The sequence below is a fragment of the Zonotrichia albicollis genome, chromosome Z (assembly GCF_047830755.1).
Source record: "Zonotrichia albicollis isolate bZonAlb1 chromosome Z, bZonAlb1.hap1, whole genome shotgun sequence".
Lineage (NCBI taxonomy): Eukaryota > Metazoa > Chordata > Aves > Passeriformes > Passerellidae > Zonotrichia > Zonotrichia albicollis.
Window position 1 is genome coordinate 38,661,773 of NC_133860.1, and position 16,513 is coordinate 38,678,285.

Here is a 16,513-nt window from a genome sequence, read left to right on the forward strand (position 1 = left end):
TCAGCCAATGATCTCAATATAGAACAACGGTTGGCTTGTAAGAATACAGGGTGAAAATAAAACGGCTTTTCCAATCTGATGTGTCCTCTAATATATTCTGCCGCGTGTACCCACGCAGAAACCTCTTCTGCTTTGCGGACACGATCCAAAGCTTTTCAAGTTATTGGCAAGACACACATTCATTTATGTGGGTTTTGGATCCCTGATGAAATGTGTTGTCAGGTCAACCTGCTCTTTAAATAGAAAGATGTTAATGCAAGAATGTTCCTGAAGTCATGTTGTGGGAGAGTGTGACAGAAAGACACAAGCTCTATACCAAAAGCTCTATAATTAAATGACAAAAGTTAGTAACAGAAGATACAAATGTGGGATTTAAGGCTTTGTGGTTTAAATCTTATAAGAATGAGCATTATATAAAAGAATTTAAGGGGCCACTGACAGTGACGGGTATGTAACAATCTCTGGCAAACAGCAGTGAGTCAGATTTCAGAGCCACTTCCCACTGCAGCAGTGGGAAATCCTTCTGTGGCACAGACCCCTGCATCCTGATCTATACACAGCACCTGCTCATTGGGAATGCCATCTCCATCTGCATCGTCATCACAGGCATCTCCAATCCCATCACCATCAGCATCTTCTTGTCCAGAGTTTGGGACAAATCTGCAATTGTCCTAGACAGAAAAGGAGACAAGTCTGATAAAGACAAGAGGTAAACTGGATGCCTTCATAATTTGAATTTTTTCTATTACTAATTATTAAAAATTAATCACCACATTAAATAGAATTCAATCACCTGAATAAAAGATGAATACACTGAGTCATATTTCTTATAGTCTTCCTCTTTATCCTTTCATGCTCTGAATTATTACAGAATTAAGAAAGCATTTCTTACCTTTCTGCAGTTTTCAGCAGAGCATGAGAGTTCTTCATTAGGGTAGCCATCAATGTCAACATCTTTTCCACAAATATAACCATCACCAGCCCAGCCAATGCCACACTATCAATAAAACATCATAGCAGTACTATCAAAAGGTTAATGAGTCACTGTAGAAATATTCAAAAAGGAAAACTCACACCAGTCTTGAAAACACTATATCGAAGTCATGGCCAGACACTGAAGTACAATGAGAAACAGAAACCTTTGAAACAAAGGTTTTCTTTCCACATTGAGAGATGCTACGGTGTATCCAGACATTGCTAGAAAGAGCTACAACTTGATGTTAACTGGAATGTGTACCTGTCACACCTAATGATTTCAGTGGGAGCTGTCTATAAGATTTCTTATAGACACTGGCCAGGAATTAATTTTGGCTCCTCACTGGCAGGTTGAGTAAAAGAAAAGAGCAACTAGGTAGACAACTAGAACAACTAGGTAGAGTCTGCACCTAGCATCTGGGCATGGGACACATGGTTAGATGAGATGACTGTTTTGTTCACTACCTCAAGTACACATCTGCAACTAGAGGAAGTTTTAAGAGAAAACTCTATTGGCAATTACTAAGTTTGCATCCGCAAAACAAATGCATCTGCACACAAGTTTCTCCTAGGCAATTTTAAATTATTACTGTTTCAAACCAACACATCATTTGTGTCGAAGACGTATGCTAAGAATTGCATGTCAAAATCTGACCTTCCCTTAAAACCAGGACTTGCCCACTACAAGTATCTAGGCATCTTCCCATTACAGCATGGACTTAAAATATCCTATTACTTATCTTTGAAACAGATGCACTTAAAAATGAGACCAAAGCAAGTGCTAGCAAAAGCATGCTCTGTGCCCAAATTTAGGACACAGGATTAGTCTCTTGCTTTACATTGCAAGATGGAAAAACTAAGTAATATACTTCAGTATACTCTTTACAGTGAAAGTTCATTAGCTACTTGTGCTCCTCTGCCCCCTTGGCTGGTCAGCCTCGTACAGCCTTCCTGTGCCTGGAATCTGTCCTCTCACTTTAGAAAACATCATCTACCAGCCAGCAAATACAGACACGTTGGCAAGGCAGAGAGGATCCTTACTCACAGCTATGTAGCTGAGCACCAGGAGAGGAATTTGTCCTTATGATGTCTTCTCTAGAGTGACACTTGACAGTCATTTCTGAGGGGACTACACAAAGTCTACAAAAGTGATTCCTAAAGATCTAATTACACAGGCACAGTGAATATGATACATTAATATGGCTGCTTTACAGACATGTGGCAAGAACAAAACAATTGCAAGCCAGTTTTCACAGCTAGCCAGTGTGCCATAATTAGTAAAACATCCAACTGTACAAAATGACCACAAAGCCGTTCTCATTTCCAGCCTAAAAATGGTTGGATTTCACTGTAAAATGCATGAATTAATGAACTCACAATACATGTCACCTCTCCTCTTCTCTCCTCAATACAACGGGCATGGATACTGCATGGATTGAGGGCTCGATTCCTACAGCTCCGTTCAGCCTGGCATCCCCTGGTTTGGTCCCCTGTATATCCTGGTTTGCACTGCCCACAGTGGTAAGACCCCTGTAAGAACAAGAAGCCATTAGCCAGCCTTTTAATTGTACTTTTTTCCTTTTTAAAGCAAGCACAAGAGCAAGATTCAAGTCATACTGTTTATGCTGTGCAAGTGTAGTTTTTCATCCATTGAGGCCTCTTGTACTGTAAACAAACTTAATTTTCTACAGGAAAATGATATTTGGCTCCCAGAGTGCATGCTGGAAAACATACTCAACTCTTGTCTGTTTAGACCAGTTTTGTTAAGCCAGAGAAAAGTCATGTAGCAGCAAAAGCTTCTTCATGATGCCTTGTCATTGCCAGCATCACCCTGCACTTCTTCCAAGTGGCTGAAACTTTGTGCAAAACTTGAAGCATCAGCTGATTAATCATCAGGGGATGATCTTATTTCACTGTAAAGCACACCTATCAGTCTATCAACTGGGGCCAAATTTTAATCAAAGAGAGATAAGAAAGTTCATCATATCTTTGTCCGGTTTTATTTTTAAGCTAAAATGTTTTTAAGCCAATTTGATCCAAATCTTCTTCTTCAGAAAATAATTCTGTATCTGAAGACACAGCGATCCTCATTTACACTGCAATAAGAACATCCATGAAAGTTTTTGCTATGGTTTACCATGACACATGCATATGTATTTCATATGTATTACTCTCTTGTGTTAACAGATACAAAAGAGCTAAGCCAAGGAATCTCATTAGGTGGTGAGTTAATCCCCATATGAGTTAATCCTCATATGTATATGAGATATAAACAGATAAATGCAGATAAAGCGAGATCTTCTTTAGGCATCCAAACCATTCCTGTCTCACATTCCTGTAGATCTGTAACTTAAGACATAAAAGTTAATTGAGCACAATCTTTTTATCTTGTGGAGAATGATTATCTTTTGACATGTCAAGGGACAGAAATGGGCGGATCTCAGACAAACATGTGCATCCAACCATTGGTGCAACTGAGCTGCTTCGTACAACTTCACTCTTCGTGTACAAAGTCTGTTGGAAGAACTGTCAGGACTGTCGTAGTCCACCATTACAGAGAAATCTACTTACTGCTCAGATGGGCATTATCTTTTATCCCCATTCCTAATTTTGTTACAAATTTAACTCTATTCTGTCTGCATACTTTCAGGATGAAGATGAAAATAAACAGATGACTGAAGAGTAAAATAATCCTTGGTTGATACAAATGGTATGGCTTATTTAAAACACACCAGCCTATGCACTTCATCCTAATGGACGCCAGGGTAGTATATTCTGGAGTCTGCTGAATTTGCTTGGTATATTCTGTCCTATATCAAGCTCTGGTATGCATTAAAATAGCCTCTTAGGTGGCATTTCCAGACCAGACTGTTTCTGAAGGGATACAGGATTAGGAACCCCACACTGCTCTGTTCGGACGGACGGCAGGACACTTGGGCCTGCCCTCTGCTGACAGGGCCCAATGGCTTCCCAAAGAAGCTCCATGTCTAGTCATGCAGTAAGATACAAAATGTGACAGTGAATGTTCTAGATATTAAAAAAAAGATACAAACACACTGAACAGTGAAAGCAGCCTTACGAAAACAAGCTTGTTCTCAAGGAAAAATAACACTGAACACAAATGGCAGCCTCAATGATGCCTTGCTGCAGAAAGGACCACCCCTACACCTGAAGGATACTTTTAACTTTTCTCCTGCTATGAAGAAACCCTGTGGCATGTCCAGGACAACCAGGGAATCAGGCCAAGCCAGCACAGATTTATGAAATTTGGGTCCTGCTTGTTCTGTAACAGAGTGACCTGCTCAGTGAATGAGCCTCTGACACCATTTCCCACAGCAATCCCCCAGGGCAGCAGCTGTTGGCTTGGGCAGGTGTACTATTCATGAGCTGAAAAATGTCTGGATAGCCAGGCCCAGAGAGTGGTGCTGAGCAGAGTTACATCCAGCTGTTCAGTCCAGTCTTCAGTCCAGTTCAGTGCTCATCCAGATGTTCAGTCACCACTGCTGTTCCACAAGGCAGCTCCACAGGCTGGGGCAGAGTGGCTGGAAAGGAGCTGGGGGTGCTGGTGACAGCAGCTGCACATGAGCCAGGCTGTGCCCAGGGGGCCAAGAAGGCCAATGGCATCCTGGCCTGGATCAGCAATGCTGTGGCCAGCAGGGCCAGGGCAGGGATTGTCCCCCTGTGCTGGGCCCTGCTGAGGCTGCACCTCCAGTGCTGTGTTCAGCTTTGGGCTCTTCACTACAAGAAAGACACTGAGGTGCTGGAATGAGTCCAGAGAAGGGCAACAAAACTGGTGAAGGGTCTGGAGGACAAGTCCTCTGAGGAGAGGCTGAGGGAGCTGGGGGTATTTAGCCTGAGAAAAGGAGCCTTGGGGGAACCTTATCACTCTACAAGTACCAGAAAGGACACAATAGATGGGTGAGTAGTGTTCAGGTTTTTTCTCCCAGGTAAGAAGTGACAGGACAAGAAGAAACAGCCTCAGATCTCCAGGCCCTCTCAGTTCAGCAGAATTAAGATTGAATAGTAGCAAGAATTTATTTTCACAAAGAATTATCAAGCATTGAAACAGGCTGCCCAGCAGAGTGGTAGACTCACTATTCTTGAAAGTGTTCAAAATAGGTGTGGATGTAACACTTGTAGTGGCAGGATTGTCAGTGCTGTGTTAAGAGTTGGACTTGGCCTTAAGGGTCTTTTCTATCATAAATGAATATAGGATCATGTAATTCTATGTCCAGCTTGCTTCATAGAATTAAAGTGGTCGTATGCTCTTCTTATCGGATCCTAACATCTTTCAAACCATTTTTACTTCTCCTATACTTGCACTCCTGGGTTTAATACATATGGCATTAACCTTGTACCAATTGCAGCTCTCTTTGTTTCCATTTATTTAGAGGGATAGCTGTTATTCTGTGCATAACTCCTATAAAGAGAGCACCCAGGGGAACAGCTTGTTGCCACAGTTCTCAGGAGGCAGGAGATAAGGGAAGCAAAGGTTCAATCTTTCAGAGGAGCATTTTTGCAACAACGTACCCATAAACACACATCGCTGGATGGTATGGAGAGAAGAGCTCCTGCTCTTCAGGGAAAGTGATAAGGATACAATTCAGATGAATGTGTTCATGACAAATCAAATATTGATTTTTTTATTATTAGCTAGGAAAAGAGAAAAGGCTTCTTTGATTTATAAGAAGAAAAAAATTTGCATTATTAATTGGTCTTTCATCAGACCCATAAATCCAATCCTAGTCTCATGGTATTTTAAAACAATTGATTTTTTTAAAGGCATAAATGAAAAGATGCTTACCAAAGTGTTTATGCAATGGGAATTTGGAACACAGAGTCCATGTCCTCCATTCTGACATTCATCAATATCTAAGCAGACCTAGCAATAAACCAAATCCAGAAATAATAAAATTAAGTAAATTTATTGAGATCAAAGACTGAAGAAACAACACCAAAGTTTAAGACTAGAAAAGAGATGTAGCCTCTGCTGAAACTGCTGTCAGAATGTCACTGACATTATCCATAGGCTAATTTTCCAAGCCCTAAAGAAACAGAAAATTTCAACTTTAGGATGTGCTCTGGTTCATACAGAATAGTTTACACAAAAACTGTGTTCCCATTCTAGGGTGCTTACAGAAATATGCAAAAATATTGCTGTAAAATAGGCCTTTTAAATAATTTTCTTTTTAGTTCAAAGCCAGTTTACAGAACCCCCTGAGGCTGATCAGAGATACTTACAAAGATGACGACATTTTTTCTTGTCTCTATGCCAGTCAAGAGAATTAGATTGTTAATACTCCCATTAAAGCTATGCAAACACAATTCAGATCTCTAACTGAAACACCCTGAGCTCTGCCTAACAGCATAAGGCAATTGTGGAACAACTGAAAAATAAATACCATTCAATACAGATGCACCACGAATATAAAACCAGCACCTTGCAATGGAGGTTGCTGTGGAGGTGCTACCACTCACCTGCTTATTGCTCTTGGCATAGCTGAGTCCTATCCCTTGCACAGCTTGTCCCGTGTATCCTGGAGGACAGGTCTCACAGCGGAAACCTGGAGCAGTGTTCACACATCGCACACCAGGGAAGCAAGGGTTGTAACGACACTGCAAAGAAAAAATGAACCAAGCACATGTTCGTGCTTCACTAACATCCAAACTCTTGACTGTGAGTACAGACCTCTCACCAAAGGCAATGATACATTCAACATCTGTATGTCCTCTGTTCAGAGAGGGCCTAGAGGGGAAACCGTCTCTGCAGGTATCTCTGACCTCAGTAAGTCTTCAGCTATCTCTGTAATTTAAATATTATTTGCAACCTTCCATTACAGCCTGTAGTAGATGTCCTAAACTCTCATCCTGAATCCTTCTTTTAGCTAGGAAGATTCAGATCCCTTGGAGGCTGAAGACCACAATATTAGGAAAGCCACATAACTCCAAGCCTCCAAACACCCCTTCTAATGTGTTTTGTACACACAGAAGTGGCAGAAGCATTTTCCTTCATTTCTATTTGGACAAATCTCATAGCCAAGGAAGGAATCCAAACATAAGCCAGATGAGCAGGAATGTGTCAGTGGCATCCACACATTTTTAGACTGGAGGCTCACAGACAATCCTTGGATCTTCTCCCAAAATATCACATGTCCACAAAATCACCCTTGGCCTGAAGGCACCATTCACTTCATTGCTTCATGCAGTTTTTCAAAACAGCTGTGACCGATTTCACTGGTCTTGTGGGTGCCAATGTGGGAAACACATCCCACATTACTGCCTTTCCAACATCACCAACTAGCTGCTAGGTAATGTTTATAAAAGTACCAAAACCATCAACATGCCATCCTGCTGCACAGGGTTCAAAGACAACAATGAATGAGTAACATCACAAAAGAATACTAAAAAGTTTTAAAAAATGCCTTTTTTAACTCCTCTCCATCACTAACAGAAAAATTTATGCAAGATGGAGGGAGACCAAACCAGACAATACACACCTACAAGAGACCTACAACTTGTAACCAAACACACACACACATGGAAGCAAGAAAAGACATGTTTAATATCAAAGTGTGTTTGACAGAAAGATTTGTTAATAGTACATCAGTCAGTAATATGAGGAAAATGGCAAACCGAGGACAGACATTTTGTGTCTCCTTATTTTGCTGTGGATTCTTTGTTGTAGGCAGCAGAGGGCACCCAAATTACACAGCACAGAGAGCAGAGCTGCAGCTCCCAAGATAATGGGCACCAGAATACCAAAGCAATGTCTTCAAAATGGTAATGAATTAGGGACGGTGCTACAGAGAAATTGACACCGACAGGGAAGATGATGGCAGATCTTAGGGAACTTCCATATTTGTCTTTGCCAGAACTTGCACAATACTTTCTTTTTAAATGCCTATTATCAGGAAGTACAGAAATAGCTCGTTCATAAAATGCTTTAAATAAATTTAAAGAAAAAACAAAACCAACCAACCAAACAAACAAACTTTCCTGCATATCGGCTAACTCAGGAAAACAAGTACCATGACACATCCCTCTCATAAGACAATTCAAAATGATTGATATTTATTGCTTTTTTATTTTTCCCTGAAACTCTAAGTAAAAATCCAGCTGATTAAGTAGGTATTTCCTGGTGAACAAAACTGCTCTTGACAAGGTGGCATTTTAGTGGCAGTGTCCAAATAAAGATCTCATAATAAGCAAGATTTTATGATATGATTTTGACAAAAATTCCTTGCTGTTTCTAATGTGAAAGCAGGTCGTCTGTCACGTGGAATGGTGGCAGGAAGATGAAGGTACATGAATCTCCAGTGATCAGAGCCTGACTGGTAACAGACAACCATTATAATATCAAGCCATCATAAACCAGTCTCTGTTTCTTTTTCCACCACTGCTGTAATGGGTAGAGTTGCTCCTGAAAATGGCAGGGAGGAGATTATTGTCATGCTTTGCCTCAGTCTGAAAATAGCTCAGGAGGTGAAACCCATCCATACTGGCAGGCTCCACCTAGGCTGGCTTGAGTCTCACACCATGGCTGTCTGTAGCATGAAATATGTACCACAGCTGTCTTGGATCCATCACTTGCATTCACATTTCAGAGCTTCACCTCCATTTTCTGTGCCTTCTGTCGCAGCAGACACAGTTCATGCCACATAAGGCAAAACAAGAGACATTGCCAATGCCTCAGGAAACTGCCACCCTCAACTCAATTTCTCTCCCCAGGGCTTTTTGCAGACAGGTGTGAGGTACATCAAATCCTCTCCTGATGGTCTACAGGAGGGAGTAAATCAAAAGAGCAGTTAAAGCACATTTCCTGTTGGCTACAAAGGAGAAATATGGAATTGCTTTTGCTGTCTTACATTATTAAACAGGTACACTGGTAGAACTGTTATCCACAGTTATGACCTAATTCTGCTGGTTCCTTGGTCTACTACATCCAGGTTCTTTTTCACAGAAAAGACTAAAGAGTAATGGTGAAAATCATTCCACAGAAAAAAATGCAGTGAACCTGTAAGTCGTTTTGTTGTTTCTGTTCTGAGTAAGTGTCACATTCCAATTAACACAGGTTTTCTTTAATTAAGATACTGTAGATTTATTAATTTGGTCCTCAGTACAAACAAGCTCCAAATTTCTAACATATAGCACAAGAAAAGAAGTAGATTTAAATCAACATGATCAGATTTCAACAAATACAAAGAAGCAAAAGGAACAATGACAATGATTGTTTATCTTCTTTCACAGACTTCTAAGGTAAGGATGCAAACATGACTCCAGTCTGGGTTGAAGAGAAGACTTTGGTCTTCAAGGCTGCTTCAGAAGCACAAAAATTTAAAGAAACAAAGCCCATATTAAAAAAAAAAAAAGTGCTTCTGCAGCCTATAACAGAAGCTATAGCATCTTCTTGTGAAACACAAATGACAATGTCAAAAGTGTGTTTTGGTTGGGTTTAGATTCTGGGTTTTTTCCCAAACATTAAGCTTCTTTAAGTGACTTCTCAACTCACCAGAGTGGTTCAAGTTTTCACACACATAACCTCCATAAAGTTGAAGAAACAGCAAAACAGGGATATAAAATCAAATCAGAATGAATTAATATTCACTGCGCAAGCAGTCAGTAAATGCTGAAGACAGAACGTATTAGCAACCCATTGATATGTATGAAACAGTTGCTTTTCAGCTTTTCTTTTTTTTTTGATTCAGTGAAAGTAGCTATTTTACCTCATCAATATCTGAGCACGTAACTCCATTTCCCGTGAGTCCTTCAGGGCAGGGCCCACACTGAAATCCCTCTGCTGTTTCCATGCACCTCACTCCCCTGAAGCAGGAATTAACTTCACATTTCGGTTTACTGCGCCTAGGAAGCTGAGTTGGAAAACTCACAGTGCCTAAACCTTTAATGCAGAGAGAACAACAGTTTCAGTGGTTGAAAGAAATGTTCATCAGGACTCTCAGCTGGCAAGCATTCTGAAGAAATTCCCAAGACACTTCATGCCCCTGCACTGTGCTGCTGCTGCCAACAGCTGTGCCGTGGCTGAAAGGCTCCATCCTAGGAATGGCTCAGGAACTTACTGTGTCCCCAGCAAGGGGAAATTGAGGCTATTCCTCTAGGTTTATGTGCTTCTCCTGGATACATATGGGAGTCCTCCTTCTAGGTCTGTCCTAAAACAGACCTGCTGCTGGCCAGGGCAGGCAACTCTGAAAGCCTGTGACCTCAGATCAAGGGACTCAAGTATAAGGTACAAATACAGAGCATTTCTCTGGCTAAACTGGTAACACCACAACTCTGTAAAAAAAGCACTGTTCTGGATTCACAACAGTATCTCTGACAGTCTACAAATAAGAATAAAGAAGGAGCAGCAGGCAGCCCACAAACACAGCAGGACTATGCAAGTACACAGGCTTAGGTGCACAGATACTAGCCAAAGACAGGTCCTTCTGAGACCCTGACAGATACAGAACCTTGGTACAAGTGCATGTAGGAATTTGACTTTTCCTTTGGCACTTACATATAAAGGTTACCCTGCCTAGAGCTTAACTTGAGTTTTGATGAGGCTGACAGACTGGGAGAATAAATCAACTAAAAAGCCTGATGAGTTTAAGACCTTTCATCTCACACAGTAAGGGAGTGTATTGGTCTTTATACTGACTGCTCTTCTGTACTGATTGCCAGTTGTGTGTGATGCAGGAGGGCCACACAGTAGCATTTAGAAAGTATGCACTTTTTCATTTAGAGAAAAGCTGAAGACCACCTTTTGGGTCTTACTGCTGTTAACCAGTGACTGATTACTCAGAATCAGACAAACTTCAGGTGGACTGCAAAGGATCTTCCTCAGACTCATAATGCCAGCCAGAGCAGAATATGCCTTCTCCCTTGTTCTTCTACTAAGACTGTGCATGAGATAGCTGGGAGACAGTGCCTCCCTCCACTGGAACATGTGGCACAGCTTTGTGTCAGAGTGAGAACTGACAGTACAGCCTGAGTGGCACTGCTTGGTTTAGTGGCATTTTATCCCCCAATAGGTGATTGTTGGGTCTGTGGAAGTTTTTTCTCTAATGAAAATCTATTTTAAATTTGTGTCCAAATACAAATACACACAGAACTTTGGACACAGTATTTTTTAAAAAGTACTTTTTAGAAACCACATAAAGCTAATGTGATCAATACTAGTTTTAAAACAACTCTAATATCTTCTAGATTATCAGCAATAACAGGAATACTCACCACATGCTTGGCACTCAGCTATGGTGTTTCTCAGAAAAGTTGTTTCTTTGACCTTGAGAATATAGAAAATCAATGTACAGATACTTACTTACTTAGGTACAGATAGTTCCAGTTTGTACCTGGCTGAGAGAGGAACTATTAGTCCCCAAGATGCCACTCAAACCATGCAACGCAGGTAATTAATTAGTCTTAAATGAGATGCAGTTTGTACTCCATAAAATTAAGGATACGGACAATGGATGTCCTTAGGCTCAGCCTTCATCATAGGTCCAAAGGTCCTTGTTTGACCAAAGGAATGTGCCACCAGCAATTTCAGTTCTGTCGCCCACCAGCAAGTGAAACAAATGCAATTTCACTCCATGCAACACACTCACAATAGTGGGCGAGGATGGCTACTCTACTTCCTCACCAGACACTAAACTTCCTGGATCTGAATAAGCAAGCCCCATACACCCCCACATTCAATGATCCTCCCTTGCAAGCAGAGGGTACCAGGACCTATATGGTTATTTCTTCTGGATTGTGGCATGTCTTCAGGGCAATAACTCCACACAGGAGTTTACTGCTTACCATATGCTGAAGTCTGTGCTGACTCTATCAAAGGAGCAAAACTGGAATATTTCCCACCAAAGCCTCTATACATTACCTGTTGTCTAAGAAGGTCTTTCACATCTCCCAGTAGTTGGTTCATCTGCATCATTTGACCCATCAGCTGTCTATTAAAATCACCTGCAGGGAAACAGCAATGAAAAAGTGTGCACAACATAACTTTTGTTCATTTGTCATGGTAATTTCGGAGATATAAGATAGAAACGCCATGAAGAGCCATAGATGGCAGACACTACTGTTATGGAAGCCCTGTAGAAATCATCAGAGTATTTACCTGATCAAACATAGTATTTACCTCAAATTTTCTTCTACCATTACTTCAGTGTTAGGGCTCTCCTGGGCAACTAAGGCCACCAGTGCTAGTGGTTCCTCCCAAGGCCTGAGACCAGCAACCCTGAGTGAAAATCTCAGGATTTCAGGACTGGGTATTTGTGATAACCTATTTAGGGCAGGAGGGCAAGGTGAGGCCATGAAGCATGTGTGCATGCAATGGGAAGACACCCTGAGTAAATGTATTCCCTGTCATAGAATCAGAGCCATAGACTCACCAGTGTTGGAAGACACCTTTAAGATCACGCAGTCTAACCATCTACCCAACACTACCACTGTGACCCCAAAACCACTAAACCATCAGCTTAGCACCAGATACAGCCAGCATCTGAACACCTCCAGGTAATTCCACCACCTCCCTGGCATGCCTGACAACCCTAATAATGAAAAACTATTTCTAATATCTAAGCTGAATCTCCCCTGCCTCAGTTTAAGGCCATTTCCTGATGTCCTCCTACTGCAGGCATGGCAGAAGAGACTGGCACCCACCTAGCTATACCCTCCTCTCAGGTGGTTGCAGAAAGCAATGAAGTCCCCCTGAGCCTCCTCTTATTGAGACTGAACAAACCCAGCTGCCTCGGCTGTTCCTCATACGACACATTTTCTGCTCCTTTCACCAGTTTTGTTGCCCTTCACTGGACACACTCCAGCACACCAATCTCATATTTAAAGTGAGGGGCCCAAAACTGAACACAGGATTTGAGGCACAGCCTCACCAATCCTGAGTATGGGGGGTTGATTACTTCCCTGGTCCTGCTGGCATAGCACAGTTGTAACCGTTACTGATTCATACATATTTTTCAAAGTGAAGTTACCCAGCTTTCTGAGCAAGCTCACTGTGAAGCTCTGAGAACACATCAACAGTGCCTGCTCTGACAAAACAGTGTTTTTAGTAACTGCAACAGTCACTTGGCTTTTCTTTTCAAAGGCAGCTCGTCACACTGCACAAGTTTCATGGCTGCATTTGCTTCAGACAGGTGCAGACTTTGTATGGACTCACAAAACATCTACTCAACACACTGTGAACTCACACCAGAAGTCAGCCTTCAACACCAAGTAACCAATTAAAGACCTCTAAAACAAAAACCAAAAGTTACATCTGTAATGAGGCATAGGGAAGGACCATATCAAACCCAAGATCTTCACAGGAGATTTTAAGATCTTAAATGAAACGCTGGTTCTCAGACAGTGACAGAGAAGAAGCAGAAAGCACAGTAGCTTGTAGTTGCTTCTCTTTGCAGCTTACTTATGAATTTGTACCTCTCAAGAAGAAGATATTTGTTTACTTCTCTAAGACTGTGTCTAAAAACAAACTTCACAAATATATGCTTTTCCACAGTCTAGGCAGGCAGGATATTTTGATATTATGCCTGATAGCTTCAGGGAGGTTTATTCATATGTTATTTTTGTGAGTACTGAAAGCTTATATGAAAAATGCATGCCTTAATGTTTACCTCATTGTTTTGTACTTCAAAGCATGTCTAACTGTTTCCAAACATTCTAATGGGAACCATCCAAATCCTCACACACTGGGTTTTCTTCACCTTGTATTTTCTCATCCAAACACTGAACAAGTTTGAAGTCAGGAATCACCTGTTCCAGAGCCTGCTTCTGTTCTAGTCCTAACCTTGCCATATTTTTATTTGGGTGACAACAGCAGGACATAATATCATGGGTATTTCAGAATCCCATAGTAGAACCAGGCACAGGCTGTCAGGCCAGATACTGGGGTCTGTTCTTGTTTTATTTTTAAAACAAAAGCTAATTTAGGCATTATTGGTTGAAACCTGCAAAAAATTCTCAAGAGTCAAATGGTGTCTTTTGGCTAGCATCTAAATCAAAACCAGACCTATTCTGTAGTTAAGTTTTGCAGACTGCTGAACATTAAGGTGGACTCAGCGGGTAAACTGCCATGAACTACATGCCCTGTGTGCAAATTTAGACAGAGCAGAAACAGCTGAATACACCTGGTTTTGGGTTTTTTCCTTTCATTAAAAGTAATTCCAACAGCGGGCCCCACTTGCAGCAGAATAACCAATGCTTAGGGATAAGTACTCAGAGAGGCTTTTAAGGAACTGTCAGTCCACAATACAGTGGATCCAGGAGAAAGCAGGTAAGCAAAAGGTACCAGCATGAAGCTATACAGTTATCTAGCCCTTCCATGTAGCCTCTCTCATCCATACCCCTAACACCTTATAAGGCAACTCCCCAGTTCAGCTACTCCATAGCTCCATGTTCTTGAATCACTAACAATATGATTAACAGAGCGGATTTCACAGTAATAACTAAGTTCAGAGACTGCTCTGAAGTATTACTGACCAACTGGGAACTGAAGTCCCCATCTTTCTCTTGCCAGGATGTTGCAGTATAGATCCAGCTTTGTTCCACAGCCAACTGGCCCAGACATGCACAAACAATAGCCACAGTGAAACACCTCACAGCTATTGCTTCTTCCTCTCTTTAGGAACAACAGCTCCCTGGCTCAAGTAACACATTTGCTCCTGTCTGTGTCATTCAAATCCTGAATTGTCATTCTAAGAGAATGACACCCATAGAATCATGGAACAGCCTGAGTTGGGAGGGACTCGTCAGGATTATCGAGTCAAATCCTGGCCCGTATGGGACAGTCCCAAGAATCACACCATGTGCATGAGAACATTGTCCAGTTTCTTGAGCTCTGGAAGATTGTGGTTTCTTGACCAGAGAGCAAACCAGGACTATAGAATAGATGATGGCTAACAATAAAAAACGTTTCTGAACAGCCTAAAATCTTTCACCAAAGAAGCTGTATGTACAAGTTTTACGTGGAATTAAGAAGAGGCAGGTTCCAAGTAAACAGAAGGAAATATTCCTCAGATATGTGATAAATTTCTTGACAATGCATTTAAAATTGACTGGGCAGATTCATGGACAAAAACATATATTGAATACAAAGCACAAAGACATCACCACTGAGTCAAGAGCTCTGAATACCATGAACTGGAGAACAGTGAAGCATTCAGAGAAAGCCACACTCTCCCTTCCATTATTCTCTTGCCCGTGGGTCTATATTGACATACTGTCTCTAACAGCAACTTGTTTAAAGAATTTTTGGTCCAGTGCAATATAGCTTTTTATTTTTTAATACTTTGTCAGGTTCAGGTACCCTACATGAGCTATACAACCTCCTAAGATCCCTTAGGACCACAATGATCTTGTGACGATGATCACATGCAGTGTACTAATCTCATCTACCAAAGCCAGTGCACCTTGCATTCTAATTTCCTACTCAAACACAAAAACCCAAATATACATCTTCAGCCTGTGTCTGATCATCATAATCTCATCCCACTGCTTAGGTGTCTCAGCCTCACAGACTGAACATGGAGGTAATGCTTCTGTGAAAGCAATGAGCAAAAACCAGGCACACAGTCAAAGCCATGTACAGTTTTTAAAGTCCAAAGCACTCCTGAGGATTTTCCAATTAATATGAAAGCACAGATTTTTACCAAGACATTAGGTCTTACCCCCCTATACAGCTGAACAGTTGCATTCCAGCTTTTCATGGAAGCAGGCACAATTGACATTATCTGATATACCATTGCCATAGAAAGGCATCATGATGCATAAACAAAGTTCAAGGCACACAAGTTAAAATTGCTGTTGGAACATCCACCTTTTCTTCTGGTGGATTAGACTATGTAGACTTTGGATGTATTTATGTGAGTAGTTGGGTTATTATTATTATTGTTATTATTGACACTAATTCCATTTGAAAGTTAAAAGCAACTGAATTTGAGAGTCTAAGCCAAGTGGAGGCAGCCACAGAAAGATAGTCTGTCTGTATATTACCATTTGCATTATTGATTAGTGAGAAAAAGATAAAAATGAGAAAGCTGCAAGTTTGTCATTTGGAAACCTGCCGTGGGAGAGCTGACAGTTTTTGCAGAAGGAAACACTGAATTACCATTCTGTTTCAAGTTCGAATGCCTGTTGGTCTAGTGAAAAAGAGAGAGCCTGGAGAATAAAATTAATTTTTTATCTAAGTGTATCTAAGTTAGGAAGCATGGAAATAGAAGTATCTGGAACTAAGGATTTACATAGATAAAAGGTAGACCAGATTTTGTTACCACTGCAATGGTGCCTACATTCATGTGGCATACCCGGGATGCTCTCACAAAATTTCTGCATTTTGTCTCCGTTCTTATCAAAACTATCAGTGCTGCAGGGTTGGGCTTGGCAGGGGGACAGGAAAGGTTACAAGAGAAAACATACCATTAATCCTGTTTCAAACCTTGAACTGAATTTCCTTCCTATGGTTGTCATATATTAACATATTCCATGCACAGTGTGAACCCCTTCTTCTCCCTCAGAGCAGAAAGGCAGATGAACG

The 16,513-nt window shown here is 41.2% G+C and overlaps 1 protein-coding gene across 1 annotated transcript in view; it reads right to left on the reverse strand.

The window, feature by feature from the left end:
• THBS4 (thrombospondin 4) overlaps positions 1–16,513 on the reverse strand; it is a 39,406-nt gene that overhangs the window by 12,259 nt on the left and 10,634 nt on the right. Inside the window, exons 5-12 of the mRNA XM_074533545.1 lie at positions 11,849–11,931; positions 11,203–11,254; positions 9,699–9,871; positions 6,454–6,591; positions 5,780–5,857; positions 2,353–2,505; positions 893–997; positions 564–671 (exon numbers count right to left, since the gene is read on the reverse strand). Of these exons, the coding sequence (XP_074389646.1) occupies positions 564–671; positions 893–997; positions 2,353–2,505; positions 5,780–5,857; positions 6,454–6,591; positions 9,699–9,871; positions 11,203–11,254; positions 11,849–11,931 (890 nt within the window). The remainder of the gene's footprint in view (positions 1–563; positions 672–892; positions 998–2,352; positions 2,506–5,779; positions 5,858–6,453; positions 6,592–9,698; positions 9,872–11,202; positions 11,255–11,848; positions 11,932–16,513) is intronic.